The following is a 20,503-nucleotide window of genomic DNA, read 5'->3' on the forward strand; positions in this document are numbered from 1 at the left end:
TATTGGGATAAAAAATAGCCTGCTGAGCAGAAATAATTCTGTTGGAAAAATCCATGACTGTTTTTAGGGTAACTGGATTTACCGCTGAATCCCAACTGGCCGCAGAAATTACAGGACTCTCCAGCTCTTGCCCTCTCCTTATGTTCATCACTTTTTTCCTTCCTCTGTAATCGTACAGGAGAGCTGACCTGGCCGGCCCACATCTGGCAGCCTTCATTAGTGACCCTGTGAATCTCGGAGAAACATGGGATGCAGCCCATGGGAAAGAACCAGCTCCCCCCAGGGACCAAACACTCAGCGTGTGTGTGTGTGTGTGTGAGTAAGTATTTTCTGAGAGTCGCAGTCGCCCTAATGACTTCTGCCACAGCCTGTTTTACGAGGCTGGGAACCACTTATAGAAGTCTAAAGGTGACACTGAAGCCTCGGGTTGTTAATGTATGTGTTGAGGAGAAAAATCCCATCTTTACTTCCTGTCTGTGCTAAATGACTCCATTTTTTCCCAGTGGATATACATTAAAGTTGCAGATAAGGATTACTACAGTAATCGAGTATTCTATCGATTATTCTGATGATTAATCGAGTAATGGAATAAAAAAAATTGGCACGTTCTGCAGATTTTTCATTTAACAACTTATTGTTATTTAATGTTATTTGGCACAACATTAAAATACATAAAAATGGCAAATAAATATTTAATTTCCTTTTTTAAAATAAGAAAATAAACATTTTATTACCTAAAATGCAACAACACAGCATTTTTTACTCCTAATATCAACATTTGAAAAGCTCAAACTTTTCTATTGATTAATTTTTCAAATAATTAATCAACAGTATTTGATGTAATACATACATTACAAACAAAATGTATATTTTTTGACTTAATTACTGCTCTGAGTATGTTGCTCTTTCATCAAGTGGACTTTTTTGGGTCTGTATACTCCAGTTAATGATTATTCAATTACTAAATTAGTTGACGATATTGTCAATAATTGATTAATCCGATTAATTGTTTCATACCTAATATACATTCATTTATTTAATAGTAGCTATTTATATATCTCTATGCCAGTTTACCAGTCATCCACATCTGTTTTTGTTGAGCTTATCTGCCTCGGCAAAGATCTAAAAATCAGCCACCGTCCTCTGTTGCTCTGCTGTGAGGGAGCTTTCACTGACAGACCCAAAAGGTCGTGCTGCACGTTCACAGTTAACAATAGTCACTCCATTGCTGCCAGCTCAGCAACTTTACTATATTTAGCAACATTTCAGACAAAACAATCAGCATTGTCCAAAATCAGCATCGGCAAGTAAGGCTATTTAAAGATCGGCAAATGCCGATTGGCCAGAAAACTGCAATCGGTGCACTCCTAGTAACAAATGTTCTCTTCCTGTAGTTTCGCAAGTTTTCTAATATGTTTTCTTACTGAAGTGTAACAGTTAAATTAAGCAATTCAAAATATTCTCACAGTCACAGTGGACTCAGTTCGATTGGGGAACAAAATCCAAACATTTGTTACATTTTCAGTGCGGTTTACTTTCACTGAAAATGAAATTGCATTTTCATTGCACTGTCAAAACCTGTTTCCCCACTCGACTGTGGGGGCGCTGTAGCAACAACTACTGAAGGAAATTTCACAAAAACCTGTAAAGAAGACACTGAGTATGACTTCCTTCTTCAAGTAATGTAAACAAAAGTGGAGTGGCGTCAGATTTTAGTGGTTGTAGGATTTGTCTGTGGAAAAAGACCACGAGTCATTTCTCCCTGTACACTAGACACAAACGTTTGTTTTGGTTGTATTTACTCAGAAGGCCCTGTACTAAAGTCCGCTTCCTGCTTCTAGAGTGGTCACTGGTCCACTTAGCCTTCATATATTAACTCGAATTCACCAGAGTTCACTACAACCAAACGGAGACCTGTGTGTTTAGGTGGACCAGAGTTTGCTTTTTTGGTCTACTTCAGAGTTTGATAACACACTCACACCTCCCCAAATAAAGCAAACTTTCCAGACAAACAAACTCGATTAAAATGGACTAAACAGGTGGGTGTGAATGCACCCTTAAGCAATGTGCTTGTCATTTGGATAGTCTCATTTATAATCATGGAGGAGATTGTAAAATCCTGACTGGTAGATGCCATACTGTAAAATTAAAATTATTGTTTAATTTCCAATAGATTTCCATAAAAGCCCATCTCTTCCCTTTCTCCTAAGTCTTCAGAGAATGACTTGTGTCCGGTAGTGTGTAGAGTAGAGAGACTAAAAGCTAAAAAACACCTGGCAGACATCGTCAATCTGTTTTTGTGTTGAGCTCAATGGGCAAAAACCACAAGTAATCATGGGTATTAAGGAGCATGCTGCTGTCTGGATGAGTGGATGGCCCACATGGTTGTTATACTTCAACCCACAAGCAGGTGGTCTGGGATGAGGAAAATAATAGAAAAGAGGAAGTGTGGCTCGAAGTACTTTTGTTTCGCAAACACACACACACACACACACACACACACACACACACACACACACACACACACACACACACACAGACTGTCAGTAACTCCAATCAGAGTTTATGTGACTTGTCTTGGCATATATGCCAAACATCCACTGCGCAGAGGATCCCTACCACCAAGTCGCTTCTTTCGGCCAGAAAACTCCTCTCATCGGCCAAAGGGAACCCAACACTGGTGACGGCGGCCATATAAAAGCCTTGCACTATGTGTTTCTGCTTGTGTGATGATATGATCAGATACAGCACCTGTTCTTCCCTCAGGCCACTTGGAGGCTGCTTCCTGACTCTGAATAGGAGCGAAGAGGGGGGAGCGCAGGACGTGAGGGGGAGTTAAGATAGACTCATCTGACTGGGGCAAACAGAGGTGCCATTGAAGAATGCCCAGAACTGGAGGGACAAGGGTTCACTTTCATCGAGGTAAATGAATACTGTAGCAGGGACACATACCAGTGAGGAATTAATGGCTCAGATTGTTATCGGAGGCATCACTTGCTCAAACCCCTAAAAAGTCAACAGGTTTCAGCAGCAAAATTTAAGCCCTCAGGTTTTTAAACCCTTAATGGCTGCTGTTCTCCTTGACACCTCAAGTCCCACGTTACAAATGCAAAAAAAAAAGAGGAACAGATATGACTGCTAAACGCTCCTGCAGCAATAGGAGTTTCAACTGTGTTAGTTAACAATTAATTTATCTAAAATTTAATAAATGTTTTATTTTTTGTTTAAATCTTAATCTTGTGTCAAATTAGTGACTTCCTTCGGAAAACATTCCAATACTTTCCATCCATGACAACTTAAACGGTAGGTGCAAACAGATGCTTTCAACAATCAGGTCAACTGAGGTGAGTCTTACACAACTGAGAGCTCAAGCATCTGCTTAGGTCATATTTACATAAAGTAGTTTGCAGAAGTCCTAACGTTGGCCCGTTCTTTAATAAGGTTTTATAAAGTCTTCCTGTAGATTGGATGCTTTTCACGCACTAAATTATTCACATTTTCACTTTAACTTATGAATCATCCAGCAGTAGAAAGTCTGTTAGATTCCCCTAAGGATACACCAGGGTACTGTCACAACACAAAAGGCAATTTAAGAGAGAACCAGTTTTAAATTGGATAGTTAAGTACTTTTTTCTCTAATATCCTGTCATAAAGACACAGTCTGATTCTGTTTTGTTTTTTTTTGTTTTTTTTGTAACACTTTATTTGAAGGGGTGTGCATAAGACTGACATGACACGGTCATAAACATGACATAACACATGACATAACATAAAGAAGTCTTCATGAATGTTCATGACAGTTGTCCTGAAGTGTCATTCAGTAAATAATGACACCTTTATTGCAAAGTTGCTGTAAAACTTGCATTAAAAGTCCGTTAAAAGTGCCAACTTTACGTGATTTTGTAAATTGTGATAATTTAATGCAAAGTTGCCATATTTAATGGACTTTTAATGCAACTTTTAGAGCAACTTTGCATTAAAAGTGTCATTATTTACCGAATGACACTTCATGACAACTGTCATAAACATTCATAAAGACTTCTTTATGTTCATGACAGGTGTTATGTCATGTTTATGACGGTGTCATCTCAGTCTTATGCACACGCCTTCAAATAAAGTGTTACCTTTTTTTTAGTTAAATCAAAACAGTTCCAAACGTAACAGTTTGACAAAAAAAAGCATTTTAGTACCATGAAAATAATCTACTGACTAAAAGGTTGGCAAAACAGCAGATGATCAACTTACAGGGAAGGTTTAACTTGTTCAATGTGAGGTTCGTTTAAAAAGTCATAAGCATCGAGCAACTTACCTGCAGTTGTCATTTTGAAAAGAATAAATAAACCTCAAACTCTCACGGCCAGCTAAGCAAGGCTGGTGGTATCAACTCACTCACTCACTCTTTGGTTACCTAGCAACAACTTGAGTAAGTTGTGGTTACCTAGCAACAGTCTGTTGAGTGGTTACAGAGCAGTTTCAGGTTTCACCATCATGCCTCATAACTGATTAAAAATACAGAGCCTCATAGAGCGAAGGAAGGAAATAAGCACAGGAGCTCAAGAGGAAACTGCAGATAAAATGGGTAAATTAATGTCATCATTTGGGCAGTGTTTCAGATGTTTAAAACAAAAAAATTAATCAATAATTATCAACACATCGACTTGTATGAAACGTTTGTGTAGTGATACCTTTTTCAGCCATATCGCCGTGCCAAAGGAAGAGCACTACCAGCATTGTTCTTGTCTAATAAAACATAAAATGAAGTAAAATGTTTTTGTATGGCCCTGCTTAGATCAACCATTAGCTTACACAAATTAAAGATGTCTATAGAGCTATCTACTGCAATACAGTAGAGGTTCAGTATTTGCATACTTTTGTTTTTTAATACAACACAATTATTTGCAGGCAATTCGACTATGTTTATGAGGAGCTGTGTATCTAAAATATTTTAAGAACATGTAGCTGGAAAAGCTGAAATACGTAGGTGAAATGCTACATGACATGCTAAGCAGTCCTGCTAAGCAGGAGCCATTCACTTTCATTGGTGCTCATTGTTTGTATGACTAACAATCACAAATTCAAAGATAAGGAAGATAAAAATGTGTACTGGACATAAAATTTGTGAAAAATATGACAAAATCAACATAACTTTAAAAACAAGAGATATTACTGATTAAATAACTTTAAATTCTTAACAAAATAAGGATATTAAAGGTGGGTTACAACTTTTCCAGTTTTGTACTAATGTACAAAACATGAAACAACCTACAAAACTTGAAGCTTTGGTTTTTGAGCACCAAATCCATCCCATCATCACCAGTTCACATCACTCTGCAATCAACACAGTGGCAAAGGAGGTATGTGATCCCTCAACAGCATCCTTCCTCGCCCCACATCGAGTCAGCCCGATATCTCTCATCTCACTGGGCAGAAAGAAGCTCTGCTCTGAACTGCTTTGATTTGGGTCATCCATTGTACTACTGGAATCTGCAAGATATTATTTCTGGTCTGGACTGCTTCAGCTCAGTTCCCGACTTCAGAAGGCATCACTGACTGGCTGTGTAATATGAAAGCAGCTCTTAAGCTTGTTAGTTAATCATCTTTGAGAAAATGTAAAGGGACAAATTATCAGCAGCTAAAATAATCAAAGTATCCAAACTATGAAAATCTGCCCAAGTTTTGACAATCCTTGAACTTTTTACTGATCATTCATTGCCACAAAAACAACAAATCACAAGAAGAGCGTAACACGGAAATACACAATCACTCGCTTGGCCTTGTGTGCCCGCTCAAACCCGACCCAATGTCCATCTCAGTTTATAATTGGAGACGTCTGAGGAGTGGGACAGTGCAGGGGCACAATGATGGCTTTGTGGCCCAGTGGGAAGGTGGGGTGTGTGTGAGTGCGTGTGTGTGTGAGCGACGAGTGAATACATGACCGGGCCAAATTAAGATGTGGCGGGGGGCCAAGATGACTGCCCACTTGTTGCTGTCCGAAGCTTTGACCCGGTCGGCACAATCATTCAGCAGGGAGTGAACCTGACTGCTGTTGCTCATGCCAATGTGGGCATTTAAACAAGAAAGCAAAATAAGGTTTGGGTTTACACTTAAACTTTAAAAAATACACATTTAGAAACCTTTTCTCCATTTTTAATGGGTTATAAAGCGTCAAGCCATCTGTCTTGGGCAATCAGAGAGAGTGAGCACTGAGGGCTTTTGAGGAGGGGACAAACTCCCAAGAGAAGGGTGTGTGGGGGGTGGCAAAAGGACGGGGCTTGAGGGTCTCTCTGGGAAGCCTCTCCCAGATTAGTCACACAGAATTAATCGCAGAGCAGAACAATAGTCGCCGAGCTTCTGGCAAACCCAGCTGTCGCTCCGTGAAAGAAAAGAAAAACAAGATTTAGGGCCGGAGAGGAGTTTGGCTGGAGAGACGACAGAATGTGGTGGCAGTAACACATACCCAAACACAGTATCTCACGGTGACCCCCTGCCCTCATCAGAGTCCACCACTCATTTCACTCTACATCCTCTGACCATTTGCCACCCAGAAATAGCTCCAGCAGTGTGAGCGCACACTGCTTCATCTTCTTCACATGCAAACCCCAAAACCTCTGAGTCATGTCAGACTCCACAATCCCACATTCCAACTCTTCTGTGCAGGCATTCGTCATACAGAAGACAGATGTGGACGTTAAACTTACTTGCACTCTCCATTGCCATCTGGAGTTGCTTCACACCTCCCCTGGTTCAAACAAGACTCTGTGGGCATGGAGCATCTCAGACCTGCAAAAGCAACATTTTAACACATGTGTACTCTGCAAAACATCCTGAGTTTATTTTTAACAAAGCAAAGTTTTGAGGTAAGGCAGCAGAAAAAGCTGTGTAAGATTTACTTCTCAGACAAGAATTTGAAATTGCCTCAGTAATGCTTCTTAAATGTGATGTCTACCTGCGACATCTACTGCTACCTCAGGGTGCAGTTTGGCATCAGCATGTTCTAAAACGCAGCTTGACAGAAGATGAAAAATATGACTAACACAACAGTGCAATCGCATCAAAACACTACAAGTCTAAACCGCAGAAGCTTACATTCACACACTAGTGAGGAAAAAAAGTTTTTGGTTTTTGCTGGATAAGTCTGGAACAGCTGCCTGAGCAAAAAAAAAAAAAACTTACCCAGGAGAGGAGAGTTTAGGAAAAGACGTGTTATTAATATTAATAAGACAACAAGTGCAACATATCAGAAAAGTACATGTAAAAGGATCTATGTTGGCAGCTCAGTCTACCAAATCTACGGCTTGTGTTCAGGAAGTTGGAGAAAGTTTCCCAGGCTGACACGAAAGTTATAAAACAGGTTAAGATTATATCGAAGCTACAACAAAACTACACTTTTTCAAATATATTGTGAAGCATTAACGAACCGAAAGCTCCCCGTCTCTCACCTCGTGTTTCTCCTATCAGCGACAACAGGAAAGTTAGTTTCACTAACAAAAAAATATGCATTCCTCCTGGTTTAAAAAGATTATACAAATCCACGTGGGTCTTTTCATAGATCCAATATTATGTCTTCCTCCTTGACAGGGAAAAAACAAACCCTCTACGTTCACCCAAGAGTATATCCACAGAGAGTTGGGGGGGAAAGTGAAGCGGACACCCGGCATGAGACGTTGTCACTTCAAGTCCCGAGTTGGAAATGATTTGAGGGACGAAAGTCTCCATCCGCTGCTCTCCGCTCTGAAGGGGCGTTTTTCCTCCACACCGACACGCTAACAATCACATAGTTGTTCTCCAGACAGGCACAAGCTGTGCAGCTTGATGAAGAGATAGCAGGGAGTTTGTTTTTTGTGTCCCCCAGCGGTTTTCCCACGTAGTAAATGGTTAATTAGCTGATACTTGTGGAACATCAGCGCCAAAGGTTTTCCTCAAGATGCTAGCTGCTGAGATGCTAGCTCGTGCACGATGCTAAATAAAAACAGTAAAAACATAAATGACAAGTTGGGCTCTACATATATGTTCTTCACCAGTTTTATACCAGATGAAGTCAAAGTTTACTACATTACTTTTGTAATCTTTTAAAATAATGTAGGCTATCTTATATTTTTTTAATTTAGGATACTGATAAATTTTGCAAATCTTTCTTTTATCATCTAAATATGGCTGTAATATGTCACTTAAAAAAATATATACTTTTTTGACATTTGTTAAAATTATTAGAATAATTGATAATGAAAAAAGTAGAGCTCCTCTACTTTCTCCTAGTATGAACTGCATTAATAAGTCACTCAATCAGAAACAACCACAGATAGGAGGAGGGCCTTAGTGCTGTCAATCACTCTTGTGCATAGTCTAGTTAGCATTCCACCGATGATGGATAAAATGCTTTAGTGGAATGGTAAGCTCTTTCGTGGCCTTAAGCATATTAGGCAGCAATGATTCAAAGCGCTAAATGGCTCCTCCTGGCTCCGATTGGTTGTTTTTGTCAGAGAACGATGCAATTCTTCAGTTGGCAAATAGTAGCTCTGCTTGCAGAGAGAAGGTGGAGCAGCTTGATCTTTTAAAATCGCATCTGTTTCATATTATACTGTCACGACATGTTGACAGTTTTAACAAAGAGACAAAAAATATTTCTGCATTTCTGTAAAAGTTAGTTCTGCAGCATTAAGTAGGTATTTCAAAGACAATCATCCAGACCAAACCGGTAACCAAATAATCTTATGTCCACAGCGACATGAATAATATCATGGAGTGGCCAGCCCAGAGTCGGCTAAGCCTTTTGAGACTCTACTCATATTTTCATTTGTAGCACCCCATATCATGCTATCATCCTAGCTTGGTGCTGTTGGGCGACCCCTGTTGGTGTGGAGCTTCTTAGCAGCTGCTTAACTTGCCAGTGCCATGGGTCGGCTCTGGTCCAGACCAACCCACAGACCTTATCTACTCCATTACAAAATGTGGAAAAATACATTTTCAAACATTTGTTTGGTTTGTGTAATAACTGAGTGCATAAAGAACAGCCTATTTCTCTCCTTTCTGTAGAATAATAATAGACTTGACACATATTTCTTCCCCTTGTATGTGGGAATAAAATCCATTTCCCAATAAATTTGCAAGTCACCAATCTACTAAAAGGATTTTGAGCCTTTCTCTTAAAAAATACACTGTTATTTTGAATGCAACTGTATGCAGTTTAATCCAAAGAAAAATAATGGAAACCTGCTGTTCCTCAGGGAGCTCTCCTAGATTTGGGCAACACTCCTGATTTTATTTTTTTAAAAATATATTGCTTACTTGTTTTAAATTATCCATCTCATATAATTTATTCTTTTCTTGTTTTTGTCAAGTTTTTTGTGATTTTTGTCTGTAAAATAGGTCATACAAATACAATTTCTTTATTTAGGTTTATTAAAGCTTATATTAAAGGACTATCTAGTAAAATTAATACATTTATCAGTTAGTTTTTTGTTACAAAAACACTGTAGATTATTTCCTCCATAAAAAGCACCAACATAACAAAAAGAAAGCAGTATTTACATGGGTAGACATGTAAAGAAAACATAAATGATGACCTGATTTGAATCCAAGTAATATTCAAATATTCAATAGTAATATTCAGCGATATTCAAATAATATTGTGTTTGCACACATTTATCTGCCCATCTCTCACCCACCCTGACAAACGCTGGGAAGAAATCGCGTCACCTGTTGGGATCTGATAAATAAACGCTGACGGTGCCTAAAACGAGTTCCACTCGGTAAGTTCAGAAAGTCAGCAGAAGTTGGAGCACACTCCCATCAGGTGGTGTGTGAATACACTTTTAGGAGCCTCACACAGGTAGCAGTCATAAACAAAATAGACCGATAACAAATTTACAGCATGTGGCATTACATTCTGTTGGAGTAATCATCTGATATCATCTCTGGAGCAAAGGAGAAGATTTGTATGAATCTATTAATCTAATCCAAATTATTTCTCCGATGAGAAGTAATTTTACAGAGAAAGCGTATTGTACTATCTTGGAACAAACAATTAGATCTGCACAGAGGATCTTTGAAGCTGACTTCCCTCCAGCCAAGAGATATACATGCCTAGAAAATGGCAGCTCACTGCAGAGCCCACATATTCTGGACACAAAAACAGTTTAGACATTTACCTGCAGTTTGGCACAAAACATCTGTACCCAGATTGATACCATGCACATTTACAATAATTCAACTTCTTTTGTAAAAAAAAAAAAACATTGTATATTTCTAAGCAATTACTTTTATATATATATATTTTTATGTTTTCATTGACAGAAAAATGGAAACAAAATTAAATTTCTTGTTTGTGTGCACAAGCGTGGAAAATAGAGCTGGGTTTGACTTACTTCTGCAGAGCTTAATGTGAAAGAAATCTAGCTTTAACTCATCTGTTGTGAATAACTGGTAAAATAATCTGCGTTGTACAATATTTCTCATTTAATTTTCTCTTTCATAATACTTTTCACTTTTCATTCCAATGTTTACACAGCCTGAAGCAAATACTGCAACCTTAACTGCTGCACAAGTTTGGAAATATCGTTTTTCATTGCTGCCAGGATGTTATTTGTACAATGAGACTCTGAGTGACACTTTGAGAGATTGCCAAGAGATTACAGGTAAAACACCTGTCAGAGAGACAAATACATGTGACATGAAACAAATACAAATCCCTAAAACAACTTAATACGTTCATACACAAATATTTGAAAACAATAAAGTAAAAGCTGACATGTTTTGCAAAATTTAATTTAAAAAATAAAAATCCCGGTGAAACAAACTAAGACTCCATCACATTTATTCATAAACACTCGCAAAGGCATATCATTACAGGACATTATTTCTCAATATATTAAAGGAGCTTTGCTCTGTTTAAACCTTCAACATTTGATATGGTATGCTTCTGACTGACTGGTATGCTCTCAGACATGAGTGTCCAATCTCATGTCTGAGATTTCATGATCTCACATTCATGAAATGATGTGAGATCGAAAGAGCCTTCAGATCAAAATTATTGTAACTTATGAAATGTGTGAGATTTAAGCAGATCTCCAAAACATTTGAAATTATCCAACATTTAAAAAGGGCTAATAAAATTAGTCAACATGACTGAGTCAGGAAATTAATAAAATACTGAGAGAAGTTTCTGAAAAAAGTTTCTGAAAACCTAAGTCTCCATGAAGGGACCTAGATTAGCTCTGTAGATATGAACGGACATGTCTGCACAGCTAGAAAGACACTGACCAAGTTTAACTTTCATACTTGGTGTGCCAAAAGGACACATTTCCTGTCTAAGAAAACCACGAGTCCGATTAGTTGTTTTAGCCCAACAAGGTTGGGTAGAGAATTGACAAATGGAAGGTCCTCGGCCTAGTCAAAGCAGACATGTTGTGGGGTGACTCAAAACGGACTGAACATGCAGGAAACCCGGACATGCTGGGAGATGGATATGAGAGCGCCGTCTGTTTTTCAAACCACAGGTGGGGTATCGCTAGTTTTTAGGGGCATATGGTGTCTTAACTTTTCCTTGGTTAGTAAATACACTTCTTTTCTTTTTTTTCATTTAAACAGGGTTAATTGAGGTTATACCTGTAATTATCAATCAATCAAGTTTATTTGTACAGAACATTTCAGCAACAAGGCATTTCAAAGCCCTTTACATCGTAAAAAAAATAATTACAAAGTCATAGAAACAATTGAAACATTACATTTTGCCATTGTTACACATCAGAACGTTGATTGTTTCATTTATAAAGTTTCAAAAGCAACTTTAAACATGTGGGTTTTAGTCTAGGTTTAAAGGAACTCATTGTTTCGACTGTTTTGCAGTTTTCTGGTGTTTGTTGCAGATTTGTGGTGTATAGAAGCTGAATGCTGCTTCCTGTCATTTGGTTCTGGTTCTGGGGATGAAGAGCAGACCAGAACCAAAGTTTTATGTCAGCCACACATTGATCTGTTCGAAGCATCTGTTCAGTGATTGGATGGGTTCAGAGTCACCTGGTGACTCAGAGCTGCATATCGTCCACGTAGTTATGGTAGCTAATCTAGTTTCTTTCCCAGAAAAATAATAGTAAAATGATAAGATATAAGTACATGAACATTTCTTTTTAAAAAAACATGTTTTTTAACAGTGTTTTATTATTTTTACTTGACTGAACCACCATGTGTAGAGGCACGTAGAACCCAGTGTCTGCAAGAAGACATAAAAATAAGAGAAAGATGTTAACCGCAGACATGAAATGATATACACCCACACTGATTGAGGCACATAAGATTATTGTAATGCAGATTGTTGAGTTTAACTGTCTTTGTTACATTAAGTGTATAACCAGCTTTGATTGGTTACTATGAGTACTTCACATGAACAGCTTTACAAGTAAAATATTGGCAAACCATGATATTAAAATAGACAGATGGTTTGTGATCCACACAGTGTTCAGCTTTGCAGTTTCCCACTGAGATCGACCCAAGGTCAACCTGAGCTGTTTATCAGGGTCATTTTGTGATTTTATGAATATTATAAAAGCATTTTGCAGCGATTATCATCTTAAAGCTCAACCAGTGCCAGATCTAACTGCACCGCAGCAACACATCACTACAATACAGTCGTAAATGTTGCTATATATAAGCTTCACACTTATTCGTAAACTTTTCAGGCTTTACAAGAGCTGTGCTTTACTGACATATCTATTGTGCTTCTGTTTACTGTGGGAAAATGGGGGAAATGTGTTTATTGCATCACATTGTGATGTGGAGAGTAAACAGGATTTGTGTTGATTTCCTTTTCATTGTGTCAAACTGGGGGGTTGAGGTTTTTCCCTCCGACTGGTACAGCACAGATGGAAGGACCTGTTCCACTTTATTACCATAAAGAAACAAGCATCTGCTCAATGCTGGATGAAATCACGCTATAATCTGACTGATGATGCTGTGGCCTGCATCCTCATCCATATGTAATCATGTGGGAAGCTCTGCGATCCATGCCAGTCCGAAGACATAATGGTCCTAATTTTTCTTTTTGACAACAGTCAGGAGGCGAAGAGAGAACTAATCTGTTTATATGTTTTGCTACTTTACCTACATCTTCATGTATGTAGTCTACACAAGAATGTTTGATTTATTTACTGATTTCTGTAGAAGAACTCAAACTTTCAAAATACTTTCAAATTCAAGTTCAGATTTTCAAAGGATGGTTTGCTTTTCTGTTTAAATTATAACGTTGATAACCTCAGGGCAACTCAAATCTCAAAAATGTTTAGTCACTAAAACCTTTGCTGTCAATTTTCACGAAAAGGGTGCATTCACGCCAGCGCTGTTTAGTCTGCTTTCGTTGAACTCCAGGAAGTCCAGTTTGTTTGGCGAGGTGTGAATGTGTAATCAAACTCTGAAGCGGACCAAAAAACTGAGCTGTAAGCTGAAAATCTTTCTAATTCAAAACAGTGTAACTAATCTATTTAACGAGTTTCATTTAGTTATTAAAAGAACTTTTTTTAATTTACTGAATATAATTCCACCCTTACAAAATCACTTGCATGACTGTTCAGAGTTAAAAAGTTTCTTTTTACACAAAACTCAATTGTTCATCAGGAGGATTCATGGTTGCATTTGAACATTTAGGATCCCAGCAGCTGCTGGTGACATAATTTAAACTGGCTGCACTGACTGTACATATGAATTCACTGCTTATGCCAAGAGTGTAAAAAGTTAATACTGCTTTGCATAAATGGCCCTCTGTTTGACAGGAGTGTGGGTGGCCGTCTCCTCGCCGGCCTGCAGCGGCAGATGTGGCGCATGAAAGGACGGTTCTGGGCATGTTCGCACATCCGCTCAAGTCTGTCATGCGTATTCAGGCCACACAGTGCAAAGCATCAACAATGATATTTCTTCATTTCTGCTAAAAACTGAAAAACATTTGATTTGCATGATAAATAATAGACATGGTTTATATTTTAGTTGTCCTATATCTATTAATCTGCTGAGAAGACTGCATTATTTATAAGGAATCCAAATTTTTAATAAGTCAGGCTTTCGATTAGAGAAAAGTACAAATTACTTGTAATTTCTTGACTTGTAAGTGGCCTCATTGAACTTCTGCAGCTTTCCCCACTAAAGATTTCTCCAGGCTTTTACCACAAACCAATCCAGTAATTTTCCTCCTTTTAGCCTCCTCTAGCTAAAATAATAAATGTCACAAGATAAACTTGAATAGTCCAACCTTTCTGCTCCTTGTTCCTAATAAAATTTTTAGTTTTTTTAAGAAGTTTTTTTCTTTTTTTTGGTTCAGCAATAAAAATCAAAATTTGGCACTTTTAAATAACTTGGTTTTATCCAAGGGGCTATATGAGTTTCTATTTGTCTGTGCTATATTTACATGTAAAAGAAATAAAATATAAATATATAAACAACCCCTAGCTTAGAGATAGGGTGAGAAGCTTGGTTATCCGAGAGGGACTCAGAGTAGAGCCGCTGCTCCTCCACGTCGAGAGGAGCCAGTTGAGGCTCGGGCATCTGGTCCGGATGCCTCCTGGACGCCTCCCTGGTGAGGTGTTCCGGGCACGTCCCACCGGGAGGAGGCCTCGAGGAAGACCCAGGACACGCTGGAGGGACTATGTCTCTGCTGGCCTGGGAATGCCTTGGGGTTCCCCTGGAGGAGCTGGAAGAAGTTGCTGGAGAAAGGGAGGGAAGTCTGGGCCGCCCTTCTGAAGCTGCTGCCCCCGCGACCCGACCCTGGATAAGTGGAAGAAAATGGATGGATGGATGGATGGATGGATGGATGGATGGATGGATGGATGGATGGATGGATGGATGGATGGATGGATGGATGGATGGATGGATGGATGGATGGATGATGGATGGATGGATGGATGGATGGATGGATGGATTATCCTTCTACCAAAGAACAACCAGCTTATTGCATTTTAATTAAGTTTGAAACAAAACTACTTCTTTTAAACCCTCCAAAATATAACATACATGTTTCAGTGTGCTCTAAATTAAAGGTAAAAATGTAAAGGATGGTCGTAAAATGATTATGATCAACTTTTAAACAGTGATAAGCACACAAAAAAAACACCAAAAAGAATCTAAAGGAGGGTGAATACCATTACAATCCACTGGATAAAGTTAAATATAAAGTAAACCATTAGAGCCCAATGAGTCGTAGTCCAAAGCTCCCTCTTGCTTTATTGGGAACATTGTGATTTTGTTTATTTTCCATAAAATTACTGGTGCCACACTTTTTAATGAGTGGGTCTCAGTTTTTAATGTTAATTACGCAGTCTTGTTTACCACTCACAGTTTAAGTAGCTTGTTAAAAAGTGAATGACTGGAAAAAATGTACAACCTTCATCACTTCCAAGGGCCCTGAGGAACTTTCACTTCTTAGATCTCAGTTTTTTTTGCTGAGCTCAAAGCACATTTAAAAGTGAGGTGTTTCACTAGACCAACCAAAACCATTTAAGACGCTTCAGTGGTGAATCATTTTACATGTTTTACTCATGATTTTAATGTTTTAATCGTGACATGTACATCATTTACAAAGAAAAGCTTGCTTAGGTAACCTTTTGTGTGTGATTGAGTGAAGCAGCTGATTTAAATTTAGATTACATAAGAAAAAATCTTAAAGGGGACTTGCGTTTATACTTTCATTTACTGCTTCTAAAAGCAACCCAAACGCTTAAAACAAAACACCCAGAAGGTTTTTGGGAATAAGTTAATGTTTCTTGGTGCCTGGAAAATGAGCCGTTTCAAAAAAATCTCCTGATTGTTTAGTCACATTCGACGGGCGTTCCTCCGTTACACAGCAGAGTTCAGCTTGTCACCTAGCAACCCAAGCAGAGCTACAGAACTTTTGGTCAGCTGGTTTTACCGCTGTATATAATGTACAATGGCTGTTGGAAGAGATGAGTGTTTCGTTTTTGACTTTCAGAAATGTTGTAGGATTTTGTTTGCATGTTCAGGTTTTTTCTCTCTTCAGTTTATGTTATGTTAAGTTCTTGTTTTCATCCATGAATGCACATACACACACAAGGTTAAAGAAATAATGTCACAGGGAAACGGTAAACTATTTCTCTGTTGTTTCCATACATTATTATTACTTATAATTATTATTATTATTTTATTACTAATAATTATTATAATTATTATTACTTAGTGCTTTAACAAATTGGATTGTTGCTTTTAACTCTGTTTACTTGGTTATTTGAGACGATCCCTCCTGAAAAAGAGTCCAGGTGAAACAGAAACCACTTGCTGCATTCTTGTTGGTTGTGCACCATGCTCTACTTTTGTTTTTCAAAGATGTATAGTTGTAGCATTGTGCATCAGTTTGCAGCCATTTTTATGTGCGAGTGTAAACACTGAGCTGAGGGGCAACAGCAGCTTATTGGGGTTTAAAGTGACAAGACGCCCTAAAACAGCCCATGAAATCAAAATAGGCAGAACTTTCTAGACTAACATCTCACTAAAAATGATTTAAAATGTGTAAAAATGAAGCACCTTTAAATAATGCAACAAGAAACCATTTTTTAATTAATTTTTCAGAAGAAGTGCTGTGGAAAGTGATGAAACAGGATAACTTTCATTCATATCTTAAAAATCAAACTATGAGAAACGTAGAAAGTTTGCTTGATTACTTGTTCTGTTTCCTCTTTCCCACTAAACCAAGCTGCCATGTTCAGGGCCATACCTTTTACAAAACCCACCTCCCTTCCAGGACAGAGAGTTCTTAAAGGAACGGTGCCCAAAACTGAGCTGAGGGAAGGAAAATTGGCCATTGTATTGCAGTTGTATTATTTCCTTAGTGTTTCAAACAGGGATTAATGTATCCTGGTGTTGCTGTATTGTTCTTATTAGCGACTGATAATGACTTTAAAGCTGAATTGTGGATTATGTTTCCCAATGTGAGGAAATGCAGGCGAGGGTCCCTGGCTCCTGTTTTCCTGCAGTTGCAAGGTTATGGGAAGCAGATAGTCTGGAAGCAAAGAGGTTCTGTTGGGAAAGTTTGGAAAACCTCAAACTGACTGGGCTGGATTTCTACAGCCAGTCTTGACCTTCTAAAAGACTGGAAAAAAATGCCTTAGCGACTGCCGTTAAATGAGTTTTCCCACAGTTTCTGTATATAAATAAAGTCATCTGTCCATCCATCTATTGTCTATACCTGCTTGTCCTTGTCTATCTCTAGCAGTCATCAGTTTAATGTGATTATTAAGCTGAAGAAAAGAAAACCTCAGCATTACTCTCTGAGAACTTGAATTTAAAAATAGTTTTTCTAGTTAAATTCTGAGTTTTAATTTAGTTTTACATTTACCTGGTGATTTTGTTGAAATAATAAGGAATAAATCAATTAATCTCACGATAAATTAAAACAAACTCAATCATTTTCATTTGGATATTTAAAATATCTTCCAGTTCCAGTGTTAAATGTTCATTAGAATTTAAAGTTTATTGATCTCTGAGAATGTTTTCTTAAGTTATGATGCCATTACCATTATACGATATTATATTATATATGATATGATATGATATGATATGATATGATATTATATTATATTATATTATATTATATTAGTTTACAGTCATACATTAATTTAATGTTTGAATGATTTTTTTTTTTTTAAATGATTAATTCGGTTATAAGTCTTGTATTTCTGAGCATTTTTCTTTAATATTTTGCCTGAAAATGCTGTAAAAGTTGAATTAAATTAACTGAAAGTCACTTGCTGTGGTAATTTCTAAATTTTCTATCGAATAAGGTCACAGTAAGACAGTCACGTTGTCTGAGCCAGCTTGTTAAAAGACCTGACTCTTTTAATAACACACATTAAACATGTAGCTATAGATGCTGAATGCCATGCATTTGCCACGTTTTTGTTAGCTGCAGCTGCTTCCCAGTATTGTGGCGCCCCGGTTACCGAGCACAATGTGCGGACAGCTAGACGCAGTGGGTCAGCGGCTGCCTGGCCTCGAGTGGAGAGTCGTGGGAGGTCCGCAGAGCCTGGTTCTGTTTTTGGACACATAATCACAAACAGGAAGTCACTGCAAACCAGTCACACAGCGCCACTTCCTCCCTTTGTTTGGGTTGAATTAGAGTCTCAAAGGCAAAGTTTTGCATGTTTTGTTGCCCCAGCTCGACTTTACCCCTATTGTTGAAACTCTTTGCTCCCAAAATTTGGTCAATTAAAAATCTGGGATAGGAAAAATAAAATCAGCACATTACTGACCTAGTTCTTACAACTGCATCGTCTGGGATGAATTTTCTGTCTTTATGATATCTCAGCAGTCTTTTTGAAATAGTTTTAAAAGTGTTGCAAAGTGCTTTGAGCCAAACCAATAATGTGTTCTTGTTTTCTGAGTGTTTCTCACTTTATTTTTCCTCCAGGTTTCGGTTGTTTTATTTAGTTTGTGGTTTTAACATGACTGTACTGTGGCGTTTGCTATCAAACCAGCTATAACTGCTAAAATGAAAGGAAATGGCTATTTTAATCCCAAATAATTCGCTTTTGTGTTTAAACTGTTCATCTAAAAATCAATTTTGGACCATTTTGTTTTTGTGGATTTGTTAGAAAACTTAACTTTCTTTTCCTTCGCACAGCCAAGGAGACTCACCCTGCAGATCAGTTCATTGGATTTCAAGCAGCCCTCTCTGGAAACTGCAAAAAACATTTAACACATAAAGCAGTTTAGAAAATCACACTAAAGATTTATTTATGCAAGTAAAGCATTTATATTATTCCTCATGAGTTCAATCTACCATCTACTGTTCCCTAAATATTAGATGGTTATAGGCAGGGGTCCCCAAGCTACGGCCCGCGGGCCGGATCTGGACCTCCTCCTCATTTGGTCCGGCCCCCTGAACAATACCAGAGAGCATTCAGTGTTTTTTTTCATATATATGTGGATTTTTCTTCAACCACCAGGGGAGCTCTTGAGCAGATATGAAACTTATTTTCCCTCAATGGAAAATATACTAGTCAGTACCAGTCACCGTTTCGCTCACGGTTTTTTTCCATTTGCATTCTGGGTAAAAATTTATCTACAAACGCGAATATGTCGTCGGCAGTAATCCCCCCGTCCACAGTTTCACTCCCCCCCCCCCCCCCCCTCAACAAAAGTTTTCTAAGGTTTCTTTCTCGAAAAACTAAGACCGGCCCCCGACCAGAAAAGGGAACAGTTATGTGGCCCTCGCAGGAAAAAGTTTGGGGACCCCTGGTTATAGGAGATGCTTATCCCTTTCTCTGCGTACCGACCTGCGTTAAAAGGGACCTATCATGCCAAATTTGCATTTTGTATATTTTTATATTTGTATTTGAGTCTCAGCTGATTCTGAAAACAGTCCAAGTGCTTAAAGAGAACATCTACTAGTTTTGGGGCAATAAATTAATGTTTTTTGGTGTCTGAAAAATTAGACGTTTCAAATACCTCCCAATCATTAAGTCATATTTGACTGGTAGTGTTACTTAGCAACTCAAGCTGAGCTCCAGCATGTTTGGTCAGCAGGTTTTACCGCTATGCAATGTACAATGGCTGCTGAAAAAGATAAGCATTTTGTTGTTGACTTACAATTAAGAAACCACTTGCTACATTCTTTTTGGTTGTGCAGAAGGCTCTACTTTTGCTTTTCAGAGATGTACAATTGTAAATTTGTGTATCTCTTTACCCCCATTTTTACTTGTGAGTGTAAACGTTGAGTTGGGGGAATGGTCAGCAGCAGATTATTTGGATTTAAAGTGACGAGAGGCCCTAAAACAGCTCATTCGGGAAGGAGTTCAGAACAGGCAGAACTGAACAGACTGAAATGTCATCTGAGAATGATTTTGTACAAAAACATGTGATGAACATGTTTTTGTAGCCCGTAGAGCTATCCTGACAATACGTCACCTTTAACTGTCTGGGCTCTGTCTGCTGTGAATTCATCCCACTGTGTACATTGTGGGAAGCCTCAGCCATTATACCCCGTTTTGGGCGGAGCGTGTAGATTAACAGAAAAAGTAATATCAGAAGCTGTGTTTTTAGGATGAAAAGGCTTCCCAAGGGGATTAAATGTTGCTTAAAATGTTGGCTTCCCAAACATTAGAGCGGTGAGTCAGGTAAAGAACTGCAGTGTGTGAAGGAGTTTGAGAGGCATGTTGCCTTTTCCTTATGTGGATTTTCCCAAGGGATCATAATCCCACTTTGCCTCCACTGCTTCCTCCATCATTCACACCCAGTCTCTCCAATATTCTGCTTTACCTTTGGCTCTGCCTCTGCCATATTGATGTAATTTACTTTCCTCTGCTTCATTCCTTTTCCTCTCTTTCCAGGACTGTTTTACTCCTACACACCCAGCTTTCATGCCATGTGTCAGAGATCCAAAGGGCATTTTCCCAAGTTTGAAACAATTTTCTTTTCTTATTAATCACAGCTCTTCTTGTTAAATATAAAACACAGGCTGCAGATATAATTCACATGTAATTTTTGTGTCTGGCTAAACATTTGCTAGGAAAATTAG

The 20,503-nt window shown here is 38.3% G+C and overlaps 1 protein-coding gene across 2 annotated transcripts in view; it reads right to left on the reverse strand.

Moving 5' to 3' along the window:
• The window catches only part of notch1b (notch receptor 1b), a 51,087-nt gene extending 43,346 nt beyond the window's left edge, over positions 1 to 7,741 (reverse strand). For both annotated transcript variants that reach the window (XM_014996955.2, XM_088008683.1), the window contains exons 1-2: positions 7,440 to 7,741; positions 6,699 to 6,780 (exon numbers count right to left, since the gene is read on the reverse strand). In XM_014996955.2, coding sequence (XP_014852441.2) covers positions 6,699 to 6,780; positions 7,440 to 7,500 — 143 coding nt within the window. In that variant the 5' untranslated portion in view covers positions 7,501 to 7,741. The remainder of the gene's footprint in view (positions 1 to 6,698; positions 6,781 to 7,439) is intronic.
• Positions 7,742 to 20,503: the final 12,762 nt, after the last annotated feature.

Source organism: Poecilia mexicana, unplaced genomic scaffold (genome assembly GCF_051168715.1).
Source record: "Poecilia mexicana isolate PSO_F unplaced genomic scaffold, ASM5116871v1 scaffold_9, whole genome shotgun sequence".
Classification (NCBI taxonomy): Eukaryota; Metazoa; Chordata; class Actinopteri; order Cyprinodontiformes; family Poeciliidae; genus Poecilia; species Poecilia mexicana.